We start from the raw sequence: 20,517 nt of genomic DNA, 5'->3' as shown, positions 1-20,517 counted from the left end.
AGCATGTACTGCGTGAGCTGCCGCAGCCCCGTCTGCTACCAGTGCCTGGAGGAAGGCAAGCACAGCAAGCACGAGGTGAAGGCCCTGGGCGCCATGTGGAAGCAACACAAGGTGAGTCCTGTCAGCCGGCCAGGAGGAGCTGGGGCGGTGCTCAGCCCTGAGACTTGTCCATCTCAATGCTCTGACATCAGGTTGGAGTTTGTGGGGCAGGAGACTGCTTCATGCCCATCATCCTCTAAGACTTTTTTTCCCTTGACACAGCACTCTAAGTCTCCAGTCGTTCCTGACTGCCCAGTGACCCTGCAGCCTCTGCTCAGGGATAGAAAACCCACACGCTCCCTCTGACGATTGCCTCACCTTGCCCAGGAAATCTCAGGCTCAGCCAGGCCTCAGACAGACACCTGAGTCCGTCTCATTAAGTTCTTTCCACAGGGTCCTTGACCATCCCGTTCTCTCACGGGTGGCAGGAGCTGCCTGTGAGGCACCTCCTCCCTTTCACCCAGAACTCAGCGTAGGCTGTCACAATCATTTTCCACCATATGTCAGCGAGGAAGAGTGGTCCAGAGCCACCCAAATGTTTCAGACAGGAAAGCATGATAAGGAGGATCATGGAACATTGTGTTATCTTCTGGGCCACAAAGAGGTCTCCCCTCCTACTGAGTTTCAAAAAGGCCAGGAGGAATGGCTGGAGGGAGGTTCATGATACAAAGATGAGTAAGAAATCACAGGACGGATGGGGTCTGGGGACAAGTAAAGCTTTGTCTGATTCACATAGTGTCACAGTCCAATTCATGTTTCCCTGCAAGCAATGCTCCTTAGCCCTCTGTGGAGTCCCTGGGGAGACATCAGAACCAGATGTTTGCTGTACAGGGGGTTGCTGAGGTCTGGTAGATCTGCTGGGTCAATTGGCCATGCTCTCCTCTTTAAAAATAAGATTTTACTACCATTTTAAAGAGCAAGACTTGACCTCAGAAGTTGAGAAGGTGTGTGAAGTTCAGTTGAAAGGGGACATGGGCATTATCTGGTTCTAAAAGCAAAGGAAGCATCGGTCTTCCACACCCATCTGAGTTTAATTGCTCACCCTTGTTATCTCTCTCTTCCTGTGTTTGATAGAAGCAGAAACTTGGTATCCATCTCCACCAATGACATTATTGGTTGCAAGACCAGTTATTAAAGATAACGCCAGGTAGAATACCATTTGTCAGAAGTTACTGTCACAGTCAGTGGAGCTTGTAACATTTCAGTGTGGCTTCCAGTAAACATTTCTGCAGCACAAAAGATCACTCTGAGTGTACAGAGCGTATTTTTATGGCTTGGGTGGTTTACTGAGGGCTTAGTCACGTAGCTCATTTTGATTTTAATGGGAAGTGCATGACTAAATTCCACTGTTTTGTAAGGTGTCCTTTACAAATGCTTGGAAAAACAAGGCTATTATCCTCACAAATGGAGATCTGGTCTTCTCCTCGACTTTACACTGCAATTGTGTTAATGCAAATACAGGTTTTAATGAACATGGCGATTCACTCAGGAGCCCTTTGAACAGTTAAGTCATTTTCTATTGCAGCTCTTTACGAAGGGAGTGTTCCAGGAGGCAGGAGTGACTGTGCTAATTGCAATTGGTACATATGCCGGTTACAATTTATCTGCAGCGATTCAGTTTTCTATGGGTGCTGTGATGCCCACATATAGCTTTTGGCTCTTCTTAAATGGTGAAACGCACTTTGAGATGATTTTGGAGCTAGGGCAGGTGTTGGAAAAGTCTTGTTTTATTGTTGTTGGGACCAGCCATTGGTTTTGAAGGAAAGGAGCCCTTGCCTCCTTGGGACGGTTTGGTCGGGCTAGTCAATGGCAGAGCATGCCATGCTTTTGCCATGTATTTCTTTCTCATTTCCTCCCAAGCCACTTGGTTGCATGCTGCTTCCACTTTTTCCAGCACTGGCTTGGCAAAACAAATACTCAGATGTGCCTTGCGGGTGAAGCAGAAAGTGCAGTCAAAACGTATGGGCTTTAAACTCAGGCAACCATGATCAGCCCATGGAGAGCTGATCCGAAGATCTATGTCTGATCTGGCAGAAAACAGGGACCCTTTCAAGGAGTCTGATTTTTTTTCTGTGACCTCAAGTAGCCTTCTTATCCAACATCATTGCTTTAAATTTTTGTGCAGCGACAAGAGTTAGTGTAGGAGAATACTAAATAATCATTTATCGAGATACACACACAGTAATGCATCTTCCCATTACATTTGTTACAAATGGGTTGTAGTAAGGCATATTTTAGTTTCAAATTTAGCACTAATGTAATACCTACAACTGTGCTAAAAGGAAAAAATTTCTGTGAGTATGAGGGGAAGAAACTAGGATGACGTCTTTCTCTATAACTCAGCTCCCAGCCAAGGTTTGTACCCTCTTCCCGTAGAGCCGCGTGGGGTGAGGCCATGCCTCTGCCTGTGTGAGGCTGCCTGCCTCAGAGCTGGGCTGCAAAGTGCCCTCAGGGAGCTGCCAGCAACTGCTCTTTGAGTCCTGTGCAAGTGAGCAAGCATGAGGGGAGGATGAATAGGAGACATTCGGGCGGGAGGTAAGCTCGAAACTTTGTCAGCCTGAAGAAGAGAGCAGTGCCCTTTTCAAGGATGGAGTAATTTACTTCCCCCCAGGAGCAAGAGGGAAGCAGAGAATGAGTGATGACTTACTGAATTTCAATTCGGTCTCCTCATAACCTTTGTGCCTTCCTGCATAAAAGGCTCTGTCTCAAGGCATGCTCTAGTCCTAAGGAAACAAGAGATGGCAACCTTCTGAAAGCCTGACGTTAGCAAAGATGCTTCATCTTCTATTTCATGATGTCAGTTGTTATATCTGTTTGTAAGAATAATTAACCGGGCATTGGCAATCGTTTCCAGGGAAGCTGTGCTGGGGCTGCTGCAGTCAGACCATGGCAGTTCTGGGTCTGCCAGGGTTAGAACTACCATTTCCTTCCCATCCTGTAAGTCCATCAGGAAGCCTCTGGTTCGGCTTAGAGATCTCAGCTGTCAGCTAAAGGAAGGGGAGATTAGGACTTCAGTATGGACTTACAAAAGACTTCTTCCATATGTCTCACCAGTCAAAAGTTAGTTGAAGAGTTTTTTCCAACTTTTCAAAAAATACTCACTCTTTTGTTGGGTTGGAACATGGAAAACTGAAGCCCCAAAGGGACATTACTATGAAGTCTGAAAATGCAGATTCATCTTTGATGTCTTGGGCTATCTCAGATTTGCTACCACATTTATAAAGAATTCAGGCTTTGATGAAAAAAAGAGTGCCAGTTTGGAAAGCACTTGGGGATTTTTCAGCATGACAGATAATACTGTGTAAGTGTAAGACTATTATCTTCTTATATATGTGGGTAGCTGTCTTATAAAAAGGTATTTTGACTTAGCAAATCACTGCAATAAAGTAGAATGTGCAGACACAATACTTGACTGTGCCCACATGCATATTCCACCTTTATTAAATTTTATCACAATTAAAATCTTAACTATTTTTTTCTAGCACAAACACTGTGCATGTAATAATACATGTGACAGCATGTAAACCTTTTAGCACATCTAAACCAAGTATTAGGAAGAAAAAATATTTGATCTCTAATTTTTTATTTTTTCCTCCTCCTTTTTTTCTTTGCAGGCACAACTGTCTCAGGCTTTAAACGGTGTTTCAGATAAAGCAAAGGAAGCTAAAGAATTTTTGGTTCAGCTGAAAAATTTATTGCAGCAAATCCAGGTAACTGTAGAATATTAGCTCTTTTGATAATAGACTAATCAATAGAACTGAGTGAATAATTTATCTGATGACTTCGGCTCCTGTGCTATTCTTATGTTTCCTGGAATCATCTAACCTTTCTTGAATGGATTTGCTAGGCAAAATTATTCAGCAAATAATGCCTACAAGTCCCTCTTAGCTTCTAGATTGTTTGCTGTTTATTGCAAAGAGCTGACACTCAATACTGGGCATCTGAGCTGTGTTGATTAGTATTTGATTGAATCCATCGGTCATGCTTCTGGGCTCCTTCCTGACTGTAATTGCTTGAATTGGCCATTTAGGAGAAGTTCTCATTTTAATGCATTCAGAATTCACTATTTGTTTTTCACAAAATCTTACGTTTTCTAAAAATGTATCTGTTTCTGGTCAAAATCCAGTCAACCCGTTTATTACAGTATTTGTAGGAAGTCCTAGTTTCAACCAAATTTAGACTCATCGGTGCTGGAGGTTAGGTGATCTTCAAGGTCTTTCTCACCCTGGAGAGTGTGCTGCTGTGGTTCGAGATGCACAGTGCCCAGGAAGGGACACTTGTTATCTACAGCAGTGGTGTTCTGAAGTGGTGGGTTTTCGTGCTCTGTGATATGACCGCTCTGCTGCTTGCTCACCTTCCATCGACAAGCAAATCCTGTGCCTGTTAATAACAGATAGCCAGAGCAGAAACTCAGAAATCTGTATTTAATTTAGAATTTAATCAGTAAAATATTTCACTTAACACTCCAGATGATGAATTCATAACGCAAATGCTGCCCAAGCTCTCAGATTGACACAGGGCAGTGTAGCTACCTGCCTTCACAGTATTCTGTGACCACGTGGGGAAGGGAACAAACCAAGACGGAGAAACTGGAAAAAAAAAAAGGAAGAAGAAAAAAAGCACACCTGATTGAAAGAATCCAGGGCAAAGCTGTCGATTGGCACCTGTTTTGTGCCATGTTTTGGATAGAGTGTGAGGTTTTTCTCAGCTGTCTTTACCTATTTAAAAGTTATATAGCTCATCTAACCTAGTCATTTAGGCTTCTTTCATTGTCCAAGGAGAAGAGGCCTCTCTAGAGAGCAGTTCTTCCTATAGGTATGAACAGCTATTTTAGGATGGGATAACTCATCCAAAACAGAAGTCTATCTTTTCTTGAGTCACCTACCTTCTTTTCTTGAGTCACCTACCTTCATTAAAAATGTATTTTTCCCTCCTGAAACCTAAAGGTCACCCTTACAACTATTTATGACTATGCTGTAAAACCCTTCAATATGTTTCAATAAAATCACCACTGAACTGCTCTGCATAAGCGAGCTGCTATAATTAGATCAAAAGATCAAGCCATTTATTTGATGCTGCTCATTGCTTAAAATGCTAGAGGAGAACTTTGAAGAGGTGATTGTATCCAGCAGTCACTCTCTAACACGTAGGCATGTCTGGGCACAAAGTTGGATCTGACCCTCATGCGTTGAGCCACTCTCCATCATGAATCTGAGTGAGGACATGAAATTTCAGCAAACCAAAGCAGCGGGACTAATCAGTTGCTTATGTGTTCCTAAGTAAAACAAGGCTTGGGCACAGCTCTGAGACAATCATCCACACACTTTAACCCTTAATGAGCTCCCTGGCATGGTTTTTCTCCCATGACAAATTGCACTCTTCCCAGCTGATGCTCAAGCACTGCTTGATGATAGAACATACTAGGGAATGCTCCTGGCAGTGAGCTTTGGTACAGCCATGCTATTTGAGGGGAAAGGATTTAGCTTTGTCATGAGCCAATCTGGTCAAAAAAACCCCAGTTCCTGAACTGTTATTTGTGGGGAATAGATGTAGTCTTCATGTGTAGATTTATATCCAGAACCATGTACCTCACACCAAGTTACTTCTAATAGAAGTCTTATGATGGTTGCCACACACACGTACAGACACTTACCCCTCAGCAAAAATGACTTTTAAAGATGTATGTTTACATTGGAGTGACCAACATGTACATTTTATTATCTTGCCTCAATGCACAGCAGACCAGACAGCCATCTGCACTGTTTATCTCCTCTCTGAGTTTGCTGGAGCTACCTGCTTGGGGCAGTTGGCAAATTCATTCTGTTCCCTGCTTTGCAGATCTGTTGTTTCCTCCTCTTTTTTCCTACCCTTCTCCTTTCTGAGGTCATTTTTCAATATCTTGGTCTTTTCTTTTTAGAAACTGCCTGTTCCTCAGTGCCCCTGTTGCTTCTTTGTTCCAAATTGTTGCTGTCATTATCTGATTTTCACATTTTCCCATCTGCTGTAACAATTTCATCCTTTCTGACTTGGAAGAGGCGTATCACCAAACATTGTGTTTGATACGTGAAGAGAAAATTAGAAGACAAATGATGCGCCATCGACTGTTTTAGGCTCTGTACACAAGAGCAGCACTTCAAGAGCAGCTGAATGGAAGTAGGCTTAAGGGGGAGCTGCATGTAATATAAGCAGAGGAGGGAGCAATGCAAACAGGAAGAGTCTAAGACAAACCTGTGAGCAGTAGCTGAGCTCTCTGGTGTCTCTCCCTCCACCCAGGCTGCTGGCAGGTGCATGGTGGTCTCTCAGGGAAGAGTCACCCTGCATGCCTCCGCTGAAGAACAGAATGCATGGATCACAGTAAGGGAAGTGAATATAGTGCCGACAATTTTGCCCTCAAAAAAATGAACAGAAGAGAAGAGGAAAACATAAACAAAAGTACTAAGAGATAGTAATGAGTTAGGGGCACGTGATGGCTTGCCACAGAGATACATCTCCTTCAGCATGTTTAAAATATTCTCACATTTAATGACTTTCTTTTTTTCATTTGGGTGTTTGGGAGGAAAAGTGATGGGACAACTGAACATTTCATTGAAAGAAGAGCTTGAAAGCTTTCTCCTTCCTCACAAGCAGAGGAAGCAAGGGAGAGCCTCCTTTGGTATGGGTGCTACTGCATCAGTTCCACAGCCAGAGAAAGCCATCCCCCAGAGGAGAGCCAGCTCAGGAGGGTAGTACCATCTACTCAAATTTCTACAGCTGCATGAGGTTCTGTTGTAGCACAGTATGTTCCCCATTGATAGGCCAGGGATTTATGTAACACTGAGTGATAACAAGGCTCAGTGCTATATACATCAGATGCTGGCCTCTGCCTAGCAGAGAGTTTTACCACAATGTGAATAAAAAACTGCCATGTTTCAGTTTGGTTTGGTTTTTTGTTTTTTTAAACTAATCAGATACATGTCTCCACTGCCAAGCACTAGCTATTTTTTAAATAGTGCTTGCTTTGTACTGGATTAATTTTCTTGTAATAAACCTGTAGACCAGATTCTGGTCCATAACTCTGTTCTAATTGCCATGGTGTAGAGCCAGTGATTTCGAAGTATGTATATGTGTGCACTGTGTATGTTAGGTTTAGCTTTTACATTATGTTGCACTACACATCTGTTGTCCAGAAAGTGCCAGTAAACCAAGGTTTTGAATAAGCCCATTTGTGGTACAGCATCTTATTGTTTCATTTTCCAGCATGCAGCTGTTACTGGTACAGGTATAATTAAATCAGAAAGGCAACAGAAATGCCAAGGTCTTGAAGGGAAATCTTTTCTGAATAGAAAACCAGGTAAGAATGGGCAATAGCTTAAGTTTAAAATACATTTGCTTTGATGAGTGTGACTCTCACCTTCTTCTAGGAGAACGGGTTGGATTATGAAGCCTGTCTTGTTGCTCAGTGCGATGCCTTGGTTGATGCATTAACGCGACAGAAGGCAAAACTGCTCACAAAGGTGACCAAAGAACGTGAGCACAAGCTGAAGGTGAGCACAGCTCTCATCAGCTGTGGCCAGCTGATGATGCATCCTGTTATGTGCAATTTGTCAAGTCACCAGGCCATGAAAATTCCTAGTGACCAAATCCTGAAGTCCTTTAGCAGGTTCCAGTTCAGCAGTTCAGTCGCACTGTGCTTATACACTGAAAATGAGGCATATACTTCAACAGTTTGTTGAATCAGGCCATCAGTTTTCATTTATCTGATGGTTTGGGGCTATCATTTGAGAGGTACTTATCAGTGAAACCTGCACGTGATTTGGATTCTGGGACTTTCTGCCCAAGTGAAATGTTGGGATTTTGGTGTCTCTTCAAACCTTGGAAATTCAGGCCAGTCACCTCCAGAAATCCTCATGCCACTCAGAAGATACTAAAGAAATGCAGTAAAAGGGGGGTGGGGAGAAGAAAGCTGTGAATGTTGAACTGCATATGTGATTTTGAGGTATTATAGTGCCAGTAACATTAACAATGTTTAAGACAGAAGGAAAAATTGAAATGAAGTATCTAATATGGCTAAAAAAATTACTAAAATCTACCTGAGATCAGCCTTTAAAACCCGCCGTGCTTAATAAGCACCATCACTTAGAACATGCTACTAATAGCACAGCTAATCCTGCAGTTTATTCCTGTTAGGCTGTGGGACCTCAGGAGTTGTGCTATTCAACACAGCACGACTAGGCCTAGTCTACGGCCATGTGGCAGCAGAATCAAGTCTGAAATCTGGAAAAACGAGATGCAGCTTTTCTCTTTCTTAATGCCAGCAATGGGTTCTTAAGCAGAGCAGGATCAATGGTGAATTGTGAAGAGAATGGTAAGAATATAGTCTGCAAGAAACCGCTCCTGCACTTTTAAGTGAAGGATTTTTTAAAAGCTCAAATTTTAGTGATAGTGTGATTGTAAATGTGAATACTACAAATGCAGAAACATGTTCTGTGCTTTTTGTGCCCCAAGCAAGCCTGATCTTTGAGCAATTAATCTGCTCTGAAAATTGAGATTCCCTGTGCAAGGCATTTTGCCAAGCTAATTATCAGTATTTACAGTACAGAGCAAATGAGTGTAGCTGATGGAGATATGGCAATGGCCATATGGCAGCTAAATTAAGCATAGCTTTAACACACACTTCTATTCGTTCTCTCTTCTGAAATAATCTTACACAATTCACTGTAAGCTGAGGCAGTTATCAGAACTGTACTGGCGCTTGTTTTCCAGGTTGTTTGGGACCAGATAAATCACTGTACATTGAAGCTACGTCAGTCAACGGGTCTTATGGAGTACTGCCTAGAAGTTATCAAAGAAAATGATCCCTCTGGGTTTTTACAGGTATTTTTCTTTCTGGTGTTCTGGGGGGACAAAAAAAAAAAAAGATGTTAATGTTAAATCTAAAAATGGATTTTGGATGGATGGCTTTGCTAATTAGCTTCTTCCACCTTCAGGGCAGGTTCACCTTAACTCCTGTTGGTACTGTCTAAAAGCTCAGGTAGCCTGCTGACTGCATGAATGTCCCAGCAAAGGGATGGATTTTGAACAGCCACGCTCTAACCGAGGTGTGACATTAGTGGTCACACAACTTCCCTGACTATTGACGTCTTTCCTCTTGCCAGCCCTTCCCTCTGGGCTAAAAGAGAGATGCTATGCAGTTAGTGATAACTTTCTGCAGAATATTGTTTTATTCTCATTTGAGAAACCCTCACAGAGCTTTCATCAATTTGGAAAGGTCTAGGACTCAGCAGAATAGTACTTCTCCCCTTTGCATTACTCTTCACCATATGAAACAGTCCTCTCAACATCTGACTTTTGAGGAAAAACAGCCTTAAGGGCTTGCACGTAGCTTTTCTTCACTGGACTTCACTGGACTTGTTGCATCTCACAGGGCTGCAAGACCTGTCTTGCAGCTGGAGGATCCACGTACTCCCTCGTTGCAAAATATGGTGTAGCCAGCAATTGCCTCAATTTGCATGATATTGTTTCTTAGGTGCAGGAAGTGAAAGTGTCTGTCAGTTAGATAAAATATAACAGTTTTATTATCCAATTAATTATTTTGCCTAAATAATTATATTATTTTTATTAATTAATTTATTTTGCCCTTTTAGTTGCATTCCCTTATTAATTGCCTAACAAGAAAGGCACATCAAACAAAATGATCTGCACATGGCTGTCAGCTGAACAGGGCATGCTGCGCACATGAATGCATGAGTATCAGGGTGCTGTGACAGCATCCCTAAAAAACAGGCTGAGAATTAGCCAACTTAAACCCATTAGCACTCCAGATTGATTGTTACTGTCACGTCTGGTCTCAAGCAAAAGTGGGGAATGTGTGGTGTATATTAATCTCAAGACTACACAGATTTTAGCAGGCTGCCAATAGGATATTGCAGGACAAATGAAACCGTTAGGTCTTATCTACATGCTAGCTAGATAAGTGCTTCGTTTTCATTTCAGGTTACTTTTCCTGTAACCTTTGTCGCTTCATTCCTTGTAGTCACCTTTTGTAAAAAAATACTTCTGTTTTTACCTTTTCCTGGTTTATCCAATGATGTTTTTAGGCACCCAGCGCCAAGACACTGTATTACTTAGAGCAACTACTGTTGCAGCCAGTACATTGAAACATAGCCAAGGGATCCAGCATCCCAGTACGTGACCCCAAGGTTGTAGGAAGGCTTTGAGGTGCTCCCCACTTAACTGCATAGACTGATTAGGAGCTGTTGATGCAGGTGCTCAGGCAGGAGTATCTTTCAGTGACAGTAAAGACAAAAGGTACCTGAACTCCTGCCGTAAAAAACCCCTCTCTCGCTGACCTATCCAGAAGAAAATTTCGCTCCTTGTAACTTACAGGAAGCTCACTGGGAGGGACTCCAGATATGCAAATGGCATCTTCACTGAACTCGAGGACAGCTGAGTTCATTGATTTCCACAGAGCCAGGATTTCACTTTTAGAAGAGTCCATTGTGATCATCTTAGTCCAGCTTTTGGCCTAAGTGTCTGTGGGCTGAGCTAGAGCAAAGCTTTAAAAATGAAATTCAGTTTTGATTCAATTCAGAAAACTCATCCTATTCTTCAGAAATCTATCTGACAACTTAGCACCTTCCTTCCAATTTGGTTTTTTTTTTATTCCTTTCAGCTTTCATCCACCGAATCATCTCTGCTGAATGGAGAGACCCGCTAACATTTAAGCCTCTCCTTGTGCAATTGCTTTTTAAACAGGAGAGCAAAACGAGACTGTGCAGATCAGAGAAAGAGTGCAGAAGTATATATGGCATTTAGAGTCACGATACGTAACATAATCTTAACAGGTTTTACAAATGTAATTTTTATTTTCCTACCCTATGATGAGATTTATTTTGAAAAGAGTTGAAAGGATGCCACATAAACACACCTCACCCCAAGATGAGCAGATCCCATCTCAGCTGTGGTGCTGTTATATTCCTGCTTTCTTTGTGCTGTATCTCACAGACATTCTGTCACTTTTAATGTATGCATCTGCCGTTTCATTATAAGCCTCAATCTCTCTTTCAGATTTCAGATGCTTTAATCAAGCGTGTTCAGGTATCTCAGGAACAGTGGGTCAAAGGAGCCTTGGAGCCAAAAGTGTGTGCTGAGTTTGACTTGACTCTGGATAGTGAACCTTTACTGCAGTCAATTCACCAGCTGGATTTTATTCAGATGAAATGTAGGGGTGAGCTTTTATGATTTTCTTTTTTTCTGTTTTTCGTTCATGTGTTGAAACAGTGCTGGGAGGGCTGGGGGCACAAAGGCAGGAAAGAGCAAATTGCTGAATAGTTTTAAAGGCTTTTCAAGCAAATTAATATTACTGGGTGCTTCCTAGAAAGGTGTGCTCACCTCACATGCAGTGACCTGGACAAGCTCAGACAGAGATGCCAGGTGCAGTTAAAGATTTGAAAAGATGCATTATCCAGAGTAGGGCCATCTATCAGCTTTAAAGATTAAAAAGGCATTAGCTGCATGAAACTTTATGCCATTTTACAGCATTCCTAGATTTAACATGGTTAATTCAAAATATCAGTTACCCCGTCTTGTCAGAAACAGCTGAAGTAGTAAATAAATATTCACATACACACACACACATGCTCGAATAGGAAAAAAAACAAACCCCTTTGACTTATATCTGGACTGTTCTGTTAACAGTGCCCAGCTTAAAAAAAAATCGTGAGGCAGAGATTCACAAGGGGAAAGTAGCTCCATAGCTATACCATTCCCTGATGCTGGGTATCTGAATTATTCCAAGGGACACACTAAAGGGAAAGGAGGTTAAAACAAGTATTTAAAAGTAGAAGCTGATGAACAGTATATGCCATTGACAAAAAACCCCCCACAAACCAAAAAACAACCAAACACCACAACAAAAAAACCCACCATGCACTTGTAATGAGCTTGGTTATAAGGAGCAGGATGAGAACTGCATCAGAATTAGATAGATCCATAGACCAGCCAGCTTTGAACACCATTGTGGTCCCTGGGAATGATGCCATTAGCTTCCCTCAGTGGTGATTCAAGCAATTATATGTGTGAGTGATAGGGCAGAGGCTGCCAAAAGTCAATGAATGAGTTAGGGATAAGTGTGTTGTGATGTCAGATGTGCTTTTTTTGACTCCAAGCAAGCATAAAGATTTCTGTTCAGTTTATCCATTCTCTTTGGGCCTAATTCTGAACCTAAGAGACCTAAGATAAAGTAATTAGGGTGGATAATTTGGCAGATAAAGATACGGAGAAACAGTAGACAAACAGTTAAAAGCCAGCGCCTGCTCACCAGGAATGGTTTGCAAATTGGCATAAAGGAGCTATGTTAAAGTTACTCAAAAAGCACCTGTGAACTGCTCCTTTGAAATGCTAACAGCCAGGAAAGCTGAGTCAAGGGTGAAAGAGTATCACTGATCAAACTTCTCCAAATACTGTGTGCACTCGTCTTTTTAGATCAGTTTATATTTAATGCTGACCATATTGATTGTTAAATATATTTAATACTAATCTTCCACCACTTTTCTTCTCAAAGATATAAAAAATGTAGTTAAACTATCCACTTAGAGTATTATTCACATGTCACATGGCTTTTTGGACATTCATCCAGCTTTAAGCTTGAAGACTTATGAGACTTTAATTGAGCCAGATTCACTGGAGCTTTATGAAAGGTAGTGCTGTCTGCTACACTCATTTATCATAGTGAAGCTCTGGTACTGAGCTAGACACAGTCTGGGGAGGAGAGGACAGGAATGCTTCTGCCCAAAGTAGCGCAGAGCTTACAAACACCCTTGGGCTTTGGTCCCCAGAGGCATTTTAACAGTTCACCCTCAGGAAGGGCTTTTCCTTGGGCTGTCTTGGCCTTGACTAGGGACAACCTGTTGCATGTCCCATCAGGTTGGTCAGCCCAACTAGTGTGACCACGTACATGCTGTGTAAAGGACACTGAAAATGTTATTAACCTGGCCACCATTCCTGAAGGTGCATTAAGGCATGGCATTATTCCCACCTGCACCTCTGTGTGCCCACGTAGAACAAGCTACCCACGAGTCCCAAGCTAACATTCATAGGTATTTGGGATTGTTTAGTATATAGAGGTGTATTTATATTTTTCAGTTTATGACAGCAGATCTATTTGCATTTGAACTGCTCAGTCAGACACTTTGGCATTTTTTTTTTTCTGACCTCAACCAGCTCTGCATTATTTTCTCATATATAGTGGTTTTGCACCTAGAAATACAGGTATCACAGAGTAAGCAACTCAGCATTTCAGCAATGATCACCCAGGCTTACTGGGAACATCACTTTACTTACTGTGAGGAGAAGCTGGTGTTGCAGGGCAATGTTTTGCAATTTATCACCACCAGGACTTGTGTATTTCTGAGCCTCTGATTTCATAGAGAAAAATCTATCTGTCTCTCCATATCTCTTTCTCCCACCCTACCTACCCCAGCACAACAAGTCATCAATCTTTGCCAGATATTGGTGTTGAGGGTAGCGTTATTGAATCACTATATTTGTTGATCTGACAAGGGTACATTAAAGACATCAGAGATGATCTGTAAGGGGAGTTTTGGGGAAAGCTACGAGAAGAGGACCAGCATGGCTTTTCCAGCTGCAAGTGTTTTTTTTCCAAAAGCTTTGCAATATAAAGTCTGTACTATTGTTATCGAAGCTTAGTGCATGACTGAATTTCTATTTTTTTTCAAATTCTGGCCTCATTCAACCTCACTGAGCTTGCATGGGTCATTTAGAGTGAAAGCATCCTTGTAAGTAAACACTGATTCACTCTGTTAGACCAAGGAGACTGAAATGAGAACAAATCACATTACATTTGCTTTAATGACTTGTTCATGAACATTACTGGTGGACTCTCTATAAGCTGATATCTAATGCTCATCTCAAAAAATAAAGATCAAGATGTGTTTTTTCTTTTTACAGAAAGAAAAAGAAATTTGGTTACAAAGTAAACGTGCAGAAACTTGATAGATGCAGAAGTAATGCTTAAGCAGTCATGTTGACCAAAGGGTCTCACTGATAGCCCTTTGGCAAGACTTCCACTCCCCCCAGGCTAGCTGAACTGCTGAGACACACACAGAGTAATTGCTGGCATTTTGAGCTTTCCCAGATCCCTTCCCTGCATCTGTGTTTTCTTTTCTCTATTGCTTTTTCTCAGTGCCTCAGCCCCAAATTCCTGTCCTCTTTGTTGACCGGCTCAATGCGTGTACCATATTTCCTCAGTTCCCGCTATGGATATGTGTTCCAGGTTTGGTTTTTTCAAACAGCTGGAACTGTCGTACAATCTTGGTTTGTTGTAAAATGAAGACTAGGTACAAAGCAGGAAAAAATATAGGTACTCTCTACTTTTTTGTACCACCTCTGAATACTTACTTATATGCCCCTTCTCCTTCTCAGGAGTGACTACTTCCCTCTTCTGCAAGCCATTCCTCGAAGATTCCCCAGACACATCTCCTGCCACAATGTTCTCTGCTTCTCCAGCCATCGGCTGCCCAGCTCCGATAATGAAAGAGTGACTGTTTCATTGTAGGCTTTATCCCTGGTTCTGTCTGCTCTGCATCACGGACCCAGTTCTTTGTCTGTGGTCTTTCCTTCTCTCTCAATAACACTGTTGTTAGGGCACTTGCTGTAGCAGTGGTTCAGGCTATTACAGGTCCGTACTGCAGTTTTGGAGGACGTCAAAGTTTTTGTGTTTCTGAGGGTCCCATTCTTTCACTGCATTTAGTACTTTAAAAATTAATCTGGGAAGGTAGAGGGCATCATTGCACAACTTGCTTGTCATGAGGACAAATAACAGACAACATCTTATAGCAGCCCTACTCTACCCTGAGAGGAGATCAGCTGGGAGATACATTGGACAATGTGTTAACATTTTGAAACTGCTGAGCTGACATGTGACATAAGTATCACATTTTTTAGTCAAGGGTGACCGGCATGAAGTACTTTTAAAATAGCAGGACATCATTCAGAGTCATTAATAGGCCTTTCTGTACCCATACAGTGTCATTTTTCCCTTTATATTTATAATCTTTTCCTTCAAAAACTCTCTAGAGAACTTTAAGTTGAACAAGAAGTGGGGCAGCACTGTAATTTAACATGTCTTCTTTTTTTCTGACACCCTACATTTTGTTCTTAGTCCTGTCTCATTGCTCTTCACTATGAAGTATATCACAGTGTCCTGATTATTCAACTCACTTTGCACTTTCCTATGCCTTTTACAAGTGTTCACCTTTCCTCCTCCCAGAGGGAATCAAGGCAAATCTCTTACCATCCACATCCAGGGGAGGAGGCAGGAGGGCAGGCACAGTGATCATCATCCGCAAAGCTGCACAGCTGCTTGGTGGAAGCTTCTTACCTCTCCTACAGCTGCTGTAGGTTGTACAGTTCAGGCCACAGTCTGGCCCAAAGAGTGTAGGAAACTGGCCAGGATTACTCAAAAAAAAAAAAAAAAAGCCTAAATGTCCAGTGACACAGTGAAGAAGCCCAGGCACTTCCCCACAGCATGTGTGATTCTTACACGTAGGGCCAAAATTCACACTGCCTCTGGGAAGTGGGGACAACAGCATTTCACCGTATGAAAGAATATTCTAATCCTAGATGGCATTGCTGTTTCCATAATTAAAAGGGACTCATAAAAGACTTACCCTCCTCCAAAAATTCTGCTCTTTTTTTCTCCAGTGTTGTGTGTTACGTGAACAGCCCCTGGAAACCTCTCATCAGTGTTCCTAGTAGTTTTTTGCAGGGGATTGGAGAGGTTAGTGGTCTATTCAGAGGTGAGGAGGTAGTGTGTATTTTGCAATTCATTCACTTCAGGAATTAGGTTTTAATCCATTTGTGCCAGTGGAAGTCTCAGAAGTGGGGAGGACCCAGCAAATACCTCCTGAGAGGGTTAACTGGTTAGCTGAAGTGGCAGGAGTGTGGATGGCTGATATAGCACTGTCTTCTCCCAAGCTCATCAGTCTCTGGAAATACACAGGCTAACAAACACAGACAAAAACCTAAACTTAAAATGGTTCACTTAAAAACTTTCCATTACCACAGAATTGCTTTTTCTTCAGATTTTTGACTTTGGTAGTGTCACATTTCTGTTACTTTTCCAGACTCATTGTCACCTAGAGAAAAGTCTGAACTTGCCATGCAAAAAAACAAGCAGGTTTTTATTTATGACATCCTCTGAATCATCCTTAAATATCCAGAAATAGGAACAAGACTTTTTTTTTTTCTCTTTTCACAGAAAAATCTTCAAGAGTTAATTTATAAAGCTCCACAGCTCTTATGTTTCAGACCACAGCCATTATTCTGGGCTACCAAACATCCGTGTTCACCGCAGTGATGGATGATGCCAGTGGAAAGCCATGGTAGCTTCTGCACTGTTTATCACAAGTGTGATGCTGACTTTCCTGTCACTTCCAAAGTGGGGGTGAGGCCTTAGCCCCATCACACAGTAGTGACCATTTCCCCACAGACTTCTTGATACACAAAACACAAACTGTCCTCTTTTATCCAGAGAGGTAAAATAGAACAAAATAGAACAGCTCAAGGACTTAGCTCTTACAGAGAGGGAAGAAAATAAACCAGACACTCAAGCAGAGTAGATAAAAGAAGAGCAAACTGACATTGTTAAGAGCTAAGTCAATGAATGCTTAGAGCACTCAGCTCCTTGTAAGGCACAGCTGAGTTCTGCAGAAATGATCCTGAACGATGAAATTCAGCCTTGGGCAGAAGACCAGGCAGGGTCTATGCATCACTTACATCCCACTTAACTTGCGCAGTTTCAACAGTGCGTTAAGATACCTGCTAGATCTCTCCAGAAGACTGAATTTTCACTTTAGATTTTTCATCAAAGAGTGAATATTAAGAGTTTAGTTGTGTTTTGCAGAGAAGGTGTGGTGGAGGCCTCTTTCCACAGATGTGTGGCTGGATGTTTTACTCTGTTTATTTTTAAAATGCTGGTCTGGTCAACAGTCTCTTAGGGTTTCTTCTGAACGAGTCACTAAAATGGCATGTTGGTAGGTAACTTCATACCTGTAATTTCTGAGAGAGCCACAAGCAGTCTCCTGTGGTGCAGAATTTCCTTTTGCTACCTGAACCTAGGAATTCAGATAAAATTCGCAAATGGAACAATGTTCCATTTCTTTTAAGTATGGCTGCCATAAAGATAGCATATTCAAGATGATTTTGATGAAAATCTGTCCATGGGATGTTAGATTAGAATTTAAAAAAAACCATATTGTGGAGAATTGTTTTCCTGCTGTTGGTGGAGTTCAGGCTCTATCTCACCGCTGTGCTTGGAGGAGTGGCTGCTCTGCTGGTTGATAACCCAATTCTTCATTAATGAGCTGGGCTTCCGGGCAGCACTGTCTTCCATGCTTCCCTCTCTCCTTTTCGGATCAGCAGGAGCAAAGTGCTCTAGCGTGAGAAAAAACTCTTCCAGCCGGTGACCCTTGGGAAGGAAACCAGATGTGCGGGGTCCCTAAACCATAGTTCTTATGAGGCACCAGAAGCATGTCCAGATACGTTTCTGTTTATGCATTTCAGCCAAATGATTTGTCTAACTGAGTAACAACATTTTGTTATACCATTTTTACTGCCTTTGGTTTCAAGGAAGGGAATGGACTCTCTTCCTAATGAATGCTGACTCCCCTGCGAGGGGAGGGAGGTAAGCAGTCACCATACTGCTCGATGCACAGACTAATTGGGGTAGGGCAGAGTTACACTAATCTGTACCCAGTTCCTGTTACAGTGCCACCCGTCCCATTACTGCAGCTGGAGAAGTGTTGCACCAGAAACAACAGTGTGACATTGGCCTGGAGGATGCCACCTTTGAGCCACAACCCGGTGGAGGGTTATATCTTGGAACTTGATGATGGAGATGGTGGACAATTCCGAGTGAGAATTTCATTCAGCATTTATTTGTGATTCTTTGTATGTGAGTTTCCTCAGGATATGGATTTGTGTCTGTTTGGGGGTGGGGAGAAGGGGTGGGAAATATACGGGTTGTCAAAACACTCCTGCTTCCATCATGTTGATGTAGAAAGCAGTGCAGGTGCTCCTTATTAGAAGGACCCGCGGCCTGGGTAGAAAGTTTGGTTGAAACTATTCTCAGGGCTCTGACAAAGAGGGCCTCGAGGTCCCCCTGGAGTATACTAGAGCAGAAAATCCCATACTAGCTTACAGGAGCTGAAAGTGGTTCATTCCACAAAGCAAAGATTTCATTGAAGCCCCTACTCTTATCTGTCTATAGCACCCTATTTCAACAGCTGAGATTCTTGATCCGGAAATGCAACTCGATTTTTCCTGGTTTTCTCAGTAAAAATTGGATCCTGCATAAAAGTACAGGATTTCTAAATCTTTTCTGTGGGAGTGGATAGTGCAAGCTTTCCACAGACATGCTATGATGGCATCGGTAAGTATGGGAAGGCATCCTGAGTGCTGTCCTTCTAGACCCTCAGGCTGATGCCACAACTGCTTGCTCCTGGCTGCAGAGCAAGGGTATTTAGAGGCTCCTGTTCCTTCTTACCACATACTGATAAACAAACTACAGAAATAATTCAATCAGCTTTCTGCCAGACACGTCCTTCTGGAAGCTGTGGTCCTTCTTCCTCAGGCACGCTTCGTGCTCCTGTTGCTCCAGGACTAGGCTAGCCCAGTACCTTGAAAACATCTGGAGATCATTGTGGAGTACAGCTGCTTTCTTCACAAATGGGAAATGTTGCCAAAACCATGTGATGGCATTTCTTCAGGAGCTGCAAACTGGCTTCTCACTCGAAACCTAAAGGTTTCTCAAGATTCAAATGGCCTGACATGGGTCCATCTAAGGAACTGCCAAACTATACCCATAGCCAGCAAAGGCACCCGATTTGGATGCCCCTCATTAGAAGAGACAGCAATATCGGCAGGGCATTTTGAAGAGGGCACTGTGTTTCTGGAAGGTCTCCTCAGTTCCTTTGTCCATGTCTCCACTACTGAAAGTGTGAAAGTGTACCTTTGTGAATGGCTGTTGGGAGCTGACAATATGGTTAACATTAGCAGGTAAGAGTGTTATCACTGCATGATGAATGAAGAGTTAGGAACAAGGTGTTACAAATTCCAGTGTCTTGGATAAACACTTTCAAGTGCTATTCATGTCTTAAATAAGTACTTGTGAATAAACAAGATTTCAGGCTGTTGAGTAGCCAGGCTCATTTGTGGGTGGGTTTGTAATTGGCGAAGTCTTTAGGACTGCCAGCACTTCCGTGTCAAGGTTTTGGAATGAAAAAGATACAAAACCATCTCAGAAATCTAAGGTGACAACTTCTCAGGTTAATGCTTTGCTTGCTGTGGTAGAAAGGCTCTCAGTTTTACCCACTGAAAGATACACTGCAGGCTTCTTGGCAATGCTGTTTCAGTAAGTTTGCTGACCCTTTTCATGAAGAATTATGTATCTGAAAGCAAAGACACTGACTGCACTTTATTAGTATTTGATCAGTTGACTTAAAGAATGGTTTTTGTTTCCCGCTGTAGCAGAGAGCATCTATCTGAATAAACACAAGCAGTGAACAGTGGTAAAAATATGAAGTGGATTAGAAAATGTGCGAGTTGTCCTACAAATACAGCTTTTTGCACAGACAGTAGATGTTATAACATGGAGATAAATTAAGCTATTCTATTAAAACTCTTCTTTCTCTCCATGAAAGATCACCAGCTAACTCAGGACACAAGAGATTTTATTATTTGTAGCAGCCACTGTGGTAGCATATTGGAGAAACACATGGCCCACTGTAAACATAACTGATCCTTTTCTTATTCATCACATACTTAATTCACTTCAGGTTCATATCAAAGAGCCTTAATCAACAGGACTACTCTTAGGTGCGTGCTTGTGTCTTAACTGAACTGGGGCCTGAGTGGTCTGCTTGGTCACAGCCTTAAGCTCTTTAGGACCTTTGTTACCCAAAATCTATGGATTTCACAGTATTGAAGGTGGAAAGGAATTGTGGCTTTCAAGCCATTGCCAAGATAGAATTTTTTCCTTTTCTGTAATTTTCTGTTCAGTTTTCCAACAAACATGAGGTTTCTAGACTTCTTTCGGTTTATCATAGACTGCATAATCTAACCCATCCTCTTCAATAGTCTGCCTAGGTGTTCCTACTCCTGAAATACTTCATATAACACAAGTGCTTGCTGTTTAATAAGTCTTTGCAGACTTTCATGATGTCTCTGCTGTCTAGTTGCTGTTTCATCATGTGATGCATATGATCCTAATCCTAATCCTGGCTCTGTGTTTGCAGGTTTCAAAATTATATTTTAACATAGACATTTAACATTTCCAACAGAATAAAACTGAGTCATTTGCATTTTTTATTCTTCCCCACACCCCTTTTTTTGGTCATATGTAAATAGAAGAATGGCCACAGTGGGTCAGACATGGGGACTACTAGCCAAAACAGTGTTTTGGAGTAGATGTTCAGGGAA

General features: G+C 42.1%; 1 protein-coding gene across 1 annotated transcript in view; it reads left to right on the top strand.

The window, feature by feature from the left end:
• Positions 1-3: 3 nt before the first annotated feature.
• The window catches only part of TRIM67 (tripartite motif containing 67), a gene marked incomplete at its 5' end in the record, with an annotated part of 29,597 nt that continues 9,083 nt past the window's right edge, over positions 4-20,517 (top strand). The window contains 6 exons of the mRNA XM_010137431.1: positions 4-111; positions 3,654-3,749; positions 7,440-7,562; positions 8,782-8,892; positions 11,086-11,245; positions 17,807-17,952. Coding sequence (XP_010135733.1) covers positions 4-111; positions 3,654-3,749; positions 7,440-7,562; positions 8,782-8,892; positions 11,086-11,245; positions 17,807-17,952 — 744 coding nt within the window. The remainder of the gene's footprint in view (positions 112-3,653; positions 3,750-7,439; positions 7,563-8,781; positions 8,893-11,085; positions 11,246-17,806; positions 17,953-20,517) is intronic.

Source organism: Buceros rhinoceros, unplaced genomic scaffold (genome assembly GCF_000710305.1).
Source record: "Buceros rhinoceros silvestris isolate BGI_N320 unplaced genomic scaffold, ASM71030v1 scaffold546, whole genome shotgun sequence".
NCBI lineage: Eukaryota > Metazoa > Chordata > Aves > Bucerotiformes > Bucerotidae > Buceros > Buceros rhinoceros.
Note: the sequence above shows the minus strand (reverse complement) of the source record. Positions and strands in the feature narration are given on the sequence as shown.